General features: G+C 40.2%; 1 protein-coding gene across 8 annotated transcripts in view; it reads right to left on the reverse strand.

Annotated features, from left to right (window-relative positions):
• The window catches only part of LOC144687254 (putative adenosylhomocysteinase 3), a 107,690-nt gene that overhangs the window by 44,702 nt on the left and 49,147 nt on the right, over nt 1-13,841 (reverse strand). For 2 of the 8 annotated variants that reach the window (XM_078553089.1, XM_078553091.1), the window contains exons 2-3: nt 8,474-8,585; nt 6,441-6,470 (exon numbers count right to left, since the gene is read on the reverse strand). In XM_078553089.1, coding sequence (XP_078409215.1) covers nt 6,441-6,470; nt 8,474-8,585 — 142 coding nt within the window. Of the gene's footprint in view, nt 1-6,440; nt 6,471-8,473; nt 8,586-12,049; nt 12,205-13,841 lie in introns of those variants that run through there. The other 6 variants (XM_078553093.1, XM_078553095.1, XM_078553094.1 and 3 more) reach the window with 4 other exon arrangements.

Raw genomic sequence — 13,841 nt, forward strand, 5'->3', positions numbered from 1 at the left:
GGAGTTCTTTGAGGAAGTTACAAGCAACCTGGATAAAGGGGAACCTGTGGATGTGCTATACTTAGATTTAAAGAAGGCATTAAATAAGAGCCCATGGTGTAGTGGGTAACATATTAGCATGGATAGAGAATTGGTTAGCTAACAGGAAGCAGAGAGTAGGGATAAATGGGTCTTTTTCAGGTTGGCAAGATGTGACAAGTGGAGTGCCAAAGGGGTCAGTGCTGGGGCCTCAATTATTTACAATTTATATCAATGACTTGGATGAAGGGATCAAATGTATTGTTGCTAAATTTGCCGGTGACAACAAAGATAGGTAGGAAAGTAAGCTGTGAAGAGGACATAAGCAGTCTGTAAAGGGACATAGAAAGGGAGTGGGCAAAAATTTTGCAGATTGGAGTATAATGTGGGAAAATGTGAACTTGTGCAATTTGGCAGAAAAATAGAAAAGCAGGATATTATTTAAATGGAGAGAGTTTGCAGAACTTGGAAGGACAGAGGGATCTGGGTGTCCTGGTATATGAATCAGAAAAAGTTAGTATGTAGGCACATGAAGTGATTCTGCAGGTAAATGAAATGTCGTTTATTTCAAAGGGAATGGAATATACAGGGCTTTAGTGAGACCACATCTAGGAGTACCGCGTACAGTTTTGGTCTCCTTATTTAAGGATATAAATGCATTAGAAGCAGTTCAGAGAAGGTTCACTCAACTGATACCTGGGATGGGGGGGGGTGTTTTCTTACAAGGAAAGGTTGGCCAGGCTGGGCCGGTATGCATTGGAGTTTAGAAGATTGGGAGGTGATCTTATTGAAACATGTAAGATTCTGAGGGGACTTGACAGGGTGGACATTGAAAGGATGTTTCCCTTTGTAGAACAGACTAGAAATAGGGAGACAGTTTAAATCGAGGGGTCTCCCATTTAAGGTGAAAGTGAGAAGACAATTTTTCTCTGAGGGTCGTGAATCTTTGGAACTCTTTTCCCCAGAGAGCAGTGGAGACAGGATCAATTAATATTTTAAGGCAGAGGTAATTAGATTCTTGACTAACACGGGAATCAAAGCTTATCAGACATAGGTGGAACATGGGAGATGAGGCCACAATCAGATCAACCATGATCTTACTGAATGGCGGAGCAAGCTTGAGGGGCCGAATGGCCGCCTCCTGCTCCTAATTCGTTAGTCCGTATGGCTTGAGTCTCCTAGGTAGTGGAGATGTTTTAAGGGGTCAGGAGTTTACCACTTGTTGCAAAGTAGAGTGTCTCTGGCCTGTTCTTGTAGCCATGGTGTTGATATGGCTGATTTAGTTCAGCAAATAGTCACGGTGACCTCCAAGATGTTGATGGTGGGAACTCAGCAATGGTGCACCTATTGAAGGTCAAGGGACAGTTTGAAATGGTCATTATCTGGCATTTATGTGGGATAACAGTTACTTGCCACTTGACAGTCCAAACCTGGATGTTACCCAGGTTCTGTTGTAGGCTGGAATCAGTTGCTTCATTTTCAGAGGAATTGCGAACACTGGAATTACTAGCAAACAGTCGGAGACAGTGGCATAGTGGTATTGTCACTGGACTAGTATTCCAGAGACCCAGGATAATGCTCCGGGGACCTGTGATCGAATCCCACCATGGCAGATGGTGAAATTTGAATTCAATAAAAATCTGGAATTAAAAGTTTGATGGTAGCCATGAAACCATTTCAATTGTTGTAAAAACCCATCTGGTTCACGAAGGAAGGAAATCTGCCATCCTTACTTAGTCTGGCCTACAAGTGACTCCAGACCCACAGCAAATGCCATCTGAACAATTAGGGGTGGGCAAAAATGCTAGCCTAGCCAGTGACGCCCACATCCCACGAACGAATATATTTTAAAAATCCTGGATGGAGAAAAGGGCATTGAGGCAGCAGCTGAAGATGGTTGGGCATTTCCGTGAGGAATTTCCCCAAGTAATCTCTTGGCTTCTGACAATCGCAACTGTCTTCTTTTGTGTCAAGTATGACTCCTGTCACTGGATAGTTTTCTCTTTGGCCCCCATTGACTTCAGTTTTTCCAGGGCTCTATATTTGGTTATATGTTGCTTTTATTTCACTCCACTTAATCGTGTTAAGAGCTCTGTAGGTACATTAATGCTAACTTTCAAAGCAGCAGTTCTCATTGCTCCTTCATTTCACAATCCTAGAAACAACCAATGTAAATTATATACAATGTGGCTTTGAAATGCAACTTGCTGTGCAGGGGCTGATTCTATTAGCCAACAAAAAAGTAAGCACAATTATGAAGATGAATGTCTCCTATCAATTCTGATGATTACTAACATCACTAAGACACCATAAAACCTACCCTTTGCAAAGGCAGAATAGGGAAAAAAGAAAAGTGAAAGGACAATAAGCAGTCTTCCCATCATCTAATTCATGTGTCAAATATCCAGGGGTTAGTAACTGTATTCCATCTTCTAAATACAAGGAGAGTTGCAGGGATGATAATTGCCAGAACGCCCCATAGGCAGAGCAACAAATTTGACTATGATTAAATGTTGACATTTTAAAACATTTTGAGGCTCTTTTAGCAACGTGGCATGTTGAAACTTCTACTGTCTGTGAATGTTATGTGGAAAAAATGACAATAGGACAGTTACAACTGGGCTACCAAAAGAGGTACAGAAGACAGGATGAAGCTTGAACCATTTAAGCTACAAAGCTGAACAAGGTTGCTGCCTCGTTCTCATCCTATACTGCAAGTTTAGTTATAAAAGCAAAGAACTGCGGATGCTGGAAATCCAAAACAAAAACAGAAACAGAAATACCTGGAAAAACTCAGCAGGTCTGGCAGCATCGGAGGAGAAGAGCACAGTTGACGTTTCGAGTCCTCATGACCCTTCAACAGAACTGAAGGGTCATGAGGACTTGAAACATCAATTGTGCTCTTCTCCGCCGATGCTGCCAGACCTGCTGAGTTTTTCCAGGTATTTCTGTTTCTGTTTATGCAAGTTTAGTTCTTCAATTTCTCCATAATCACGTCTCCAGATGGTAGCCTGCACAAAGTAATACTTTTCTCAAGCAGACATTCTTAACTAGAACTTGGACGGTAAGCAGCTATCATAGGAGAGCCTGACCCTGTCTGTGCCAAACATCTAGCAGGAGTCACTAGGCTGAAGTAATCTATTTCCAATAGTTGAGGGGTCTCAAATGAGGGGCCATTAGATTGAAGGCAAGAGATTTCAAAGAGAGAACAGTACGAGCTTCTTTATATAGGAGTCACGAGGTTATGAAATTCACTCCAGGATTGCGGTTGAGACAGAAACTGTCAACATTCAAGATTAGTTTGGTAGGTCAATGATGGAAAAAGGGTTGAAGGGATAAGGGAATGGGTTGCATAAATGTAAATAGGATTATTTGTTTTGTGGAAGGTAAGCATCAACATTGGCAAGTGTGGCTAAATGGCTCCATTTCATTTCTGCCTTGTGACTCTTATGTATCCAATTACATGACACATTTACCCACTGAGTGAGCAACAAGGATAGTTTTATAATCTTTTTGGCTAGGAGGGTGCAACAGAACTTATGTAATGAACTGAACGGTAAAGGATAAATGAGTGATGCAATCAATGGCTTTTTATAAACTAATATGCCTACTACTGATTATCTGGGAATATTTACCCAATGCCCAAACTTATTGATCAGGATTCTGTCATTCCCACTGAACTGTCAATTTAAGAAAGACTCAAAGATAGGCTGAACAAAAAATAAAGCAAGCGAAAACTTAAAAAATAGTCTTTATGCCAGGGAGGAAAAATAGTGGAATAGCTGTACATCATATACATGTGACATGTTATGACAAGATTTTAATTTGTGGTGCCATGTGGCAACCATATGAAGAACGTCTGTGAACACCATCAAGACAGGGTCACCATCACTAAATTTCCTATCTGATCTCCAACAGGTCACCTGCTCTTAACACCAGGGCCAAGATTTAATCTCAACAAATCCAAGGCACAAACTACTGGGATCACTGATTACTTCTAAGAGGCAAAGTGATTTGATTAGTGAACGCCACCCTCTTTGGGACAAAGAGGAGAGGAGACAGCGAAGCTTCAGCAGATTTCCAAATTTATATGTATTAAACAAAAAAAAAAATCAATTAATTTCACACTTAAATGCCAGGGTATGATGTGTTAATCATGGATCAATTTCCTTAAGTTTGTCAGAATTCATATCAAAAGGTTCGAGCCTAAGCCCCCAGTGACCTTCCAATCCTGAGGAATAATATAACAAATTAGGGTGGGGATAGTGCAATGAATCTGGATTTTAACAGTGAGGACAAAGGATTAAAGGACTCATCTGTAGTATACATAGGGCACATTTTTCCAAGGGTCAGTTTAAATGGTTGGAAAATTATGCACAGAAGGTCCCCAAGTTCCTGATTACACACTCCTGGTGGGCAAACCCCCTGCCAGAGTAGCAAAGTCAGAAAATGATGCCTTATATTTCCCTCCCTGGATATGGGACATAAAGCCCAAATGTAATGCTGTAGTCCATCCAGGTTCCCTCAGCTCAACCTACTTACAACAGCCTGAGGATCAAATCCAGAGACACCCTGGTTTTAATGGCTTAGCAACACAAGTCACGGATGTAGTTGCTTCTATTGTCCTGGAATTGTACAGTTATGGGGCCATTCAACTTCCAATACACACTTGCCAATCAAAATCAAAGGATGGATGGAAGGGCAAGAGAAAGAGCGACTAGATTATAATTATCCAAATGGATATTACATAATAAGGCAAAGGAGAGATCGCTGCATATTATGAGTGTTTAACTTATTGTGCAGTGTTGTCATCCTTCACCTAAATAAACACTTCTTTTCTGGCCACCTCAGCAATAACTTTATAGACTAGAAGTATAGGTAAAATAAAAGTAAACCAGCTTCACAAAGGAGTGACTTTACTCAGTTTCAATGCTTTCTTACTACATATATTAAACAGACCAGTTTACTCAAGGAAATTATTTCTAAAAAATAAATTTACTTTTTCCTTTAAGTGACTGCAGCAAATCCGCCCTCCCACATGCTACACAACAAAACTGCTTGAATTGCAATTGTCAAAGATTTTCTTTGTAAAACAAGAAGCAGTCAGGAGTGTTGGGCCTGGGTAAAAAAAAATTTAAATGACAAAATGAGATAGAAGTTGGAGTAATTTAAATAAAAGTATGTTCCTTTTGTCTTCTTGGGAACAAGATAGTTAGCTACGATTAGGGCTGCTGAATATGCTAAAATAAGCTATTTGGCATTTACTGATCCAGGGTCAAACACATCAGGCCACTGATTTAACTTAAGAGAAGGTTAACTCCAGGAATTCGGTAAGTACAGGATAAGTGTTTATCATAATGATCAATCCTAACTCATTGCTCTAGGATATACTCTGAAGACATTAAGACCTCCCACAACTGTTCTAGATCTTTCCTATTGATAACATTATGAATGGACAATAGTCTAGGAGGTCCCAATGACTTAGTGCAATTTTTTCCTGTTGAATACAGCACTCCATGTAAAGTGCCTAACAGTCATAGAGCTTCCTCCTCTCTCCCAGCCCATAACTTTAATAAAAGGTGTGTTTAAGCATGGTAGTGAGCTACACAAACTACAAGTAACAGGGTTTGACCCTTGGTCTGTTCTGAGTTAACTGATCTTAGGCAGTGGTAGGAGTCCTACAATTAGCCTCAGTGCGTTTGAGATTTTGGGGAGAGTAGAAGAGGAAAACTGAGGAATTCTCAAGTCTGATCGCTTTCCAGTGGCTCCTGCTGCAAAATGGGTCGATAATAGCACCAGTTTTGACTGTGCAGCTTCTGTCTCCCCAGCATGAACAGCATGACAACACTGTCTTAAATTCACACATCACAAATGGTCATTTAGGCGAGATATTGGAAGGCTGCTGGTGCCCACTGAACTATAGCAGAATGATTCAACAACTTCAGGGGACAAAATGAAAGGGAAATACCCCAAAGGTATGGGTCTAGAATTATTTGTTGGTGATATTTAATAGACAAATACTCAATGCACTTGTGGGAAAGCCACAGCTCTGTTACATTATAGCATTTAACCTGTTATTTAAAATAGGTTAACACCTCCACTAAAAACCAAAAAGGTGTCATGTGTCAAAAAGGTGGATGTATTTAGCAGTTATTTTCCATAGTTGCTGTCAGTAATTAGCAGTCTTATTCATAACACCCACTGCTCCCAAAAAGGAACACAAAAATCAAGTTCATTGTAACAGGGCACTATCTTAATTCGGTTTATCTTCCCAGCTGCAAAATGGCTTCCTCTGTCTGTTCTTTTTGACATGAGATGTAATTGCCACAGGTGAGTATACACTGGGACAAATGATTGCTCTCCTCATACCTGTCTCTATGAACAGCTTCATTTTTTCCAAACTATTTCTACCATCTGCTTACCATTATTTTGATTAGACATACCCATCAGTTCTGGAGAGAAGAAAAAAAAGAAGCTGGTTAGTGGCTAGTTCCATCACTGTATAGAGAACGATGGTGAGTTGCAGATTTGAAGCAAACAGCAAGCGATCACTTGGAGGTTAATGTAGTTCAGCGCAAGGCTGTGGTCAGATTCCAGTAATAATTTCAATGTGATAAATCCTTAATAATTCAAGAATAAAGCTGTTAATTGTGTAGGCAGAGGATAGTTAAACTTAGACTTTCCTCTCAATAGCGCAGCATTAATATAAAGCACTGATCTCTTTAGATTAATCCTTTGCACAGGCGACACGCATTCCTGAACATTTTTCAGATTCTTGCATTTACAACAGAATGTTTCATTTAGAGGATAAAATGAAAAAGGCCAAAGTTGTGATAATTATAAAATAATGCTGTGCGAGTGATTTACTTCAACCTGAAGTCATATTGCACAGTTGCACTGCAATCTGCAGCAGTCCCAAGATCATAACTGTCATGGGTGAAAACAGCAAGTAGCTGTGGTATTAAGGAGTAGAAGAAACACTCTTGCCAGGCTCATGAACATTTATATAACTTCTGTAAAAAGTCTTTTGAGGTGCTTCATAAACAGAAATCAGGAAATGGATGCCTAGTCATGGAGAGTGGCCAAAAGTTTGTCAAAAAGATGCACTGTCAGCAAATGTTTAAAGAAGGTAGAGAGAAAAGTGCTTGGGATAGCAAAAAACATTTGGATGAGCACTGGGAGAGATGGAACAGGCTGATCTGTAAAATCAAATACATGACACCCATCCATCCAAGATAAGTAGGCTGAAGGGGAGCTCAACACGTTGAGTTTTGACTTGCTGTTCTCTCCATTTGTCTCTGCAGGTCCTTAGTCATGCACCTAGAGGCTTCTCTGGGTTCTAATTCAAGTTACTTGGGATGATATGACATCCCATTCTCATGATGACTTTAGAACATAATTATATCAATAAGTGCTAGTGAATCAATGAACCCGTGGACACTTAGCTCATCACCCAATTGCACCTTGTGCCTTGCTGTCGACTGACACTACAGAATAAACTGAGTAGTGCTAACGACTGGCAGCTTGTGCATTTATGTTGGTACTTTTGCTCTATTTTTGGGAAAGTGTGAAATTAACCAATTTTCTAATCATGCCCCCAGGACAAAATACTGAATACTGAATGAACTGGCAACCTATCATCAGGTGTCCACCAATGCTGGTCCAAAAGACTCTCCATCTGATTTTTCTTTCACTCCATCCCCTCTGTAAGGACACCCTTGAAAGGCATGCAGCATCTACCCCTAGCAAAGTAGCTGAGAGCATAAAACTCAAATGGGGTGAGTCAACTGAACCTGCACTGCATCATGCACTGATACCCAGCATGCTGTGTCTCCACTACGCTTTCACCATCTGAAAACTACACAACAAACCCAGTTCAAGTCTGAATCAAACACACAACTGTGCCACTGTTAATGCTGGGATCAGTGTTTTAAAAACTAACTAGGTTAGATCAAACAGCTTATAAGTTTTTGCATTGCTGCCACTATAGATCTATTGAGTCACTCTAAACAAAAAAAAAGCGCACAATTATTGAAATGTTCTACATATGAAATCTATACACAAACAAATCTGTGTGTATATTTTTATGAATGGTGCATCACCTTTACTGCAGTAGCAGAGGCAGGCAGTACAAATCAAAGAGGTCGTCCTATTGCTGTACAAAATATTGGGAAACTCGATCTGGAGTACTGCGTGCTGTTCTGGTTACTGAGTTACAGGACAGTGATTATTGCCCAAGAGGATGGATAGGTAGCAATTAGGATAATTTCATGACAAATGAAGAATAGGATTTGGGGAACTGAAATTGGGAATCTGACGAGAAGCTGGAAGGTGACGTTGATCCATGAAGAAAGGATGAGCTTATTGGGATTAATGATCTTTTCCTGTCCTAACGTCCTTGTGTTTTCATGTGCATATATACAGGAGATCTTACTGAAGCCCTGGAAGCGCCTACCTGAGCTGTAGCTGTCCGTTGAGGATTGGGAGATTGATCGAGAAAGCGAACGACGACCTATTTTTGTTGGACGTTTGTTGAACTCTTGCTTCTGGTCAGCAAACTGGATCTGCTATTCATAAGAAAAACGGAAAGGGTATTTACTGTAGATTGATTTCAAGAATCTGGGATAAGCATGTTTAGGATATCCATAAAAAACTTAACTGGGTAGCACAGTGTATTGGCTCAACCAATGCACCATGCCATGTGATATGTGAATGTGCGATTCAGTTGGCACTTACCCAAACAAGGTAAGTTCACACCATTGCTGTTTCCATTGGATGGGGGTGGAGTGATGGGGGTAGGTTATGAAGTAGATGGCATCCCACTACAAGAGTATTTTTTAAAATTATCAGGGAATAATCACCTCCTACTCTTTTATACCTACCCATAAGTTAAACAGCTGCAGGAACAGATTTTCTGCCCTCCTTAACCAGTGAATCAATTTTAAAAACTCCTGATGTTGTCAGTGATGGTGTTGAATCATGAGGAATTCATATGTTACCAGGTTAAAACATACATTTACATGATTATTCACCATTCAGAGTAACAATACAAATGCTGAAATCTGCAATCATTTAAAAAAAAATAATTTTCAGATTTCAGTCATTTCAATTTTAATCAAATGAAAGCAAAATACTGTGGATGTTGGAAATCTGAAATAAAAACAAAGTTCTAAAGAAGAGTCATATTTGACTCAAAACGTTAACTCTGTTTCTTTTTCCACAGGTGCTGCCAGACCTGATTATTTCCAGCACTTTTGTTTTTGTCCCCTCAATTAATCCCCAGTCTTGGGTAATATGCATGGGTACTCCTCTCTCTCCTCCAACCAACATAATTCCCTCCAAAACACCATTCCCTAAATGGCAAGGAAAAAAAAGAGGTTCCACCTTGTGTGTCAAGAAATAGTACTAAATGCATCACAACTGCTGCTCAGATAAAAAGATTGCATTAGTCAGTGAAATAGCATAACTGTCCCCAGCACCTGTAATCCGAGGACAATTCAACAGCTAGTTTTACAATTATCTAGTTTTTGCTAGATTGCAGCCATTGTCTTGTGCAGCAGTGATAGTGCCTCAGTTGTGTTGACGTAGTCTGGTTTCAGGCACACACCAATGCAAAGAGTAACAGGGTCACAAGTGGCAGCTTGGCTCAGTTCATAACACTATGACCTTGTGGCAAACAGATCCTAATCAGTGGAAAACCGTTTAGTGGTGTCCTTGTGTAAAAAAAAAGTCTGTACAGCACATCACAAGGAGGGAAGGGAGACTGCAACCAGGAAATAATGAATTTAAGAGAAAGGTCAAAAATCAAATTGTTTTGGCAAGAGTCCTGAAGAACAGGAGGTCATCAACAATCTGGTGCCAGGCAAGTTGAGGTTATAGTGTGTGATGTGCAGCTAAAAACTGATTTTCCAGAAAAGTGAGGTGAGATCTTGAAGCTAATCTGACAAAGCACATGGAGCAAGTCAGTGAAGTTTGGTGATGATTTGGTGGTGGTCAGGAGGCTTTGTGAAGATGACTACACAGGAATCACTCCTTGAGGTGAGGGTGATTATTTCAATAGGGGGAGAGTGGAGGGAGTAAGGGGGGGGGCGCTGTCAGTGGGTATTGCTCTGGAATTCCAACAAAACTCCTGTGACAATGGAACAACTCAGGGTTAAACAGTGTAATGAGGCAGCATAACATAATGCCCAGCCCGATTGGGCAGATGGTAAGCTTAACAGGCTTGGTATCAGAGTGCTGATACAATTCAAACAGAATGGCTTCAATTTGTCAACACTGTACTCTAAGATTTGGAAAATTATATTGATGTCAGACCAGCAATCAGTTAGTAAAGCAACACTCCTGGAGTTAACAGTCCAAGACCAGAAATTGGTCACTGTTAACTTTGATTACTGATAAAATGTATCTGCCATTAGAGGGACTCAGCAAAACAGTGAAAAGATTACACACTGATGCAATCACATTGGAACATACAAATTACAAGTGGCCTGGTTGTCCAGAGTTCAAAATCAGTAGTATATTTCACAGTAGACCAGTGAAGGAGTTTACCAAGTCTCATATTGCATTGATAATTTTAACACCAATACACACTCAGCACTATGCTCCCACATGCAGAAAGATGCTTGTGCAGGCTTTTCACAATATATTTCTGACTAAGATTGTGTTATGCACACATTCACTATTCAAACACAATTTCACTGTTGTACAATATTCCTAGCATACAAAAAGAGCATGGTGTATTAATCCTGAATGGATCTACACATTATGCAAAAAAATCCCATCACATCACACATCACAATGATAACAAAAGCACGTCTTAAATGCGCCATCGTCTCGTGCAGCGCCAACACCACCTCAGTTGTGTTGATGTAGAATGGTTTCAGGCATACCCCAATGCAAAATCTAATAGGATAACTTGGGTATGAGTGGCAGCTTGGTTCAGTTCATAACACTCTCACCAAAATCTGAAAGGTATAGGTTCAAGCCTCACTCCACAACTTGAGTGCATAATGTACTGACATTCCAGGGCAGAACTGAAGGGTACCGCACTGTCAAGCCACCATTCTTTAACTGAGATGTTAAACTACATAAATGACCAAGTGAGGGAAGAAGGGATGGTACTAGGAAAATTTGCAAAATAAATCTTGAGAAATAAAAAGAACACATTTGTCTGTCCAAGTCCTGTAGCCAAAAGCAAAACAGAACGTGGACATTCAGGAGCGACTCCAGCCTGGTACAGTGGCATGGATACAGGCCAATGTTCTGCCTGGTACAGAGCCGTACAGCAAAACAAAAAACACATTCTGCTGCTTCTCCTGTTGCGTATTATGTTAATGGTAAACCAGTGTGGTCTTAGTCAGCGAAAGTAAGGATGATGTACCGTTGACTAAAACTAAATTTAGGATAGAAATATGAAAATTAAAAATATAATAAAACTGAAGAGAGTACAAGGATAGAGACATGTAACTAGACTACAAGTATTTCCAGGATTGTTAGTAATCCACAACCTTTTGGAACAGACATTGAAACAGGTGGATAAAGTCTCAATTACAACACAGCTTTAATGTATTTTGTAATTTTTGTAACTTGCTTTTGAAATGAAACTTAATATTTTTTGAAATATACATTAAAGAAATGATAATGCTATGACAAAAGTATCAAAAGTAAAAATAAATGTTCTGACCAAAATATTTTCTAATAATAGAATTAACATTTAGGAACAAACAATACTAAAAACTAATGTCTCATTTACACTATAAATATACCAAGACTAAAATTCCATATCCAAAAGTCTAAAACCACAATTAAAATTAATTCTGGGGACAAAAACAGAATTGTTGTAAATCACAAGTAGTTAGAAAGCTCAGTCGAAAAACCTTTTCACATTCTAAGAAAAGTTTGGATAGATACTGCTTTATCCCTGCACTGCACATCACAAACATGAAAATGGTCCAAAAAAAAAACACCACAAATAATTCTTCAGCCCACCCAGGCAATTTCAGCCAATGCAGTGCGGTTTCATGCTCCATACCTGCTTGGGAATAGAGTTAGAGCATGTCGCATTGTTCTTTCCTTTGTTGGTTAACGCCTTGCTGTTGGACATTGTTGGGTACAAGGGATACTCGGTTACCTGTGCTCTGCTTACCAAAAATCAGTACCATACATACACTTGTGCTCCTGTCCTGCCCAGTCCTCACAGAGCCTCAATTTCACTTTTAAAACTTGCAAATGTTGTTTTTGGGGACTTGGATTAGAACAGTTTTTAAAAAAAAACGAACTCCCAGACCAATTAACAATGCTTATCTGCCACGAATTAATGAGGCAATTGTTTAGCTGTTAAATGGTTTTCAGTCAAAACAACTAATGACATTGTTCCACCAGCATCCATGAAATCTTAATTGGAGAGAAACTTTCAAGATGATGACCATGCCATAACTAGAACTCATTGTTGGTGCAATTTTATCAGTTTTAATCAGAATTTATTTGAAAACTAGCAGATATTGTCAAACATATCAACAAACTAATTCTAAAAACAATAATAAAGGTTTGTGTACCGAGTAATTTCCCTCTCAAATACAAAAAAACTCATCTTAATTAAATAGCCTTGGGGCTAAATCTTAGGGACCACAATCCCAGGGACTTAACACGACTAACAGGAAGACAATAGTCCCCAAGAGTACAGTCACGTTTAAACAATGTTGGAACAATGTTTAGGCAAATGGGAATTGGAAGCTAGTAAACATTAGGATTTGAACTAGTGTCAGAACCAGTGTCGTTGGTCAATCAGATGAGTTCTCTCCTTTACTATACTCCAAAAGAGAGGGGAGAGAAAAAAAGATGCTTTGAGCAACAGTATCCAGATGTATGAAGGCAATGAGCTTGTATATTGGGCAGTGGTACTGTAATACAGAGACCATAGCCTGGTCACTGGTGTGAAGTAAAAATATTTGATTGCAGTACTATTTTCTATCAACAGAGGTCAACAGTGTATTCCAGAACTGAACCTTTGCAAAGGGAAAAATTAAATGTAGCAAATAGCACACAAATACAGGGACATTCTATCGATTAGAAAACCAAATAGAAAACGTCTATTGCAAAAAATATAGCAGTCACAGCCATCATACCAAGATTGGGAATACAACAACTCTGGCTCTGCTGGCAGGAGGATGCAGTGATCAAGCTAGGTATTATTCTGTGGAAAGGTGTTTCACTACCCGGATGAGAATTAGACACCCAAACAAATTCCTACCGACTCCCACAGCTACCTCGACTACAGCTCCTCACACCCCGCTTCCTGTAAGGACTCCATCCCATTCTCTCAGTTCCTTCGCCTCCGTCGCATCTGTTCTGATGATGCTACCTTCAAAAACAGTTCCTCTGACATGTCCTCCTTCTTCCTTAACCGAGGTTTTCCACCCACGGTCGTTGACAGGGCCCCCAACCGTGTCCGGCCCATCTCCCACGCATCCGCCCTCACACCTTCTCCTCCCTCCCAGAAACATGATAGGGTCCCCCTTGTCTTCACTTATCACCCCACCAGCCTCCACATTCAAAGGATCATCCTCCGCCAATTCCAGCATGATGCCATCACCAAACACATCTTCCCTTCACCCCCCCGGCGGCATTCCATAGGGATCGTTCCCTCCGGGACACCCTGGTCCACTCCTCCATCATCCCCTATTCCTCAACCCCCACCTATGGAACCTCCCCATGCCCACACAGAAGATGCAACACCTGCCCCTTCACTTCCTCTCTCCTCACCGTCCAAGGGCCCAAACACTCCTTTCAAGTGAAGCAGCATTTCACTTGCATTTCCCCTAACT

The sequence above is a fragment of the Cetorhinus maximus genome, chromosome 12 (genome assembly GCF_964194155.1).
Source record: "Cetorhinus maximus chromosome 12, sCetMax3.hap1.1, whole genome shotgun sequence".
NCBI lineage: Eukaryota > Metazoa > Chordata > Chondrichthyes > Lamniformes > Cetorhinidae > Cetorhinus > Cetorhinus maximus.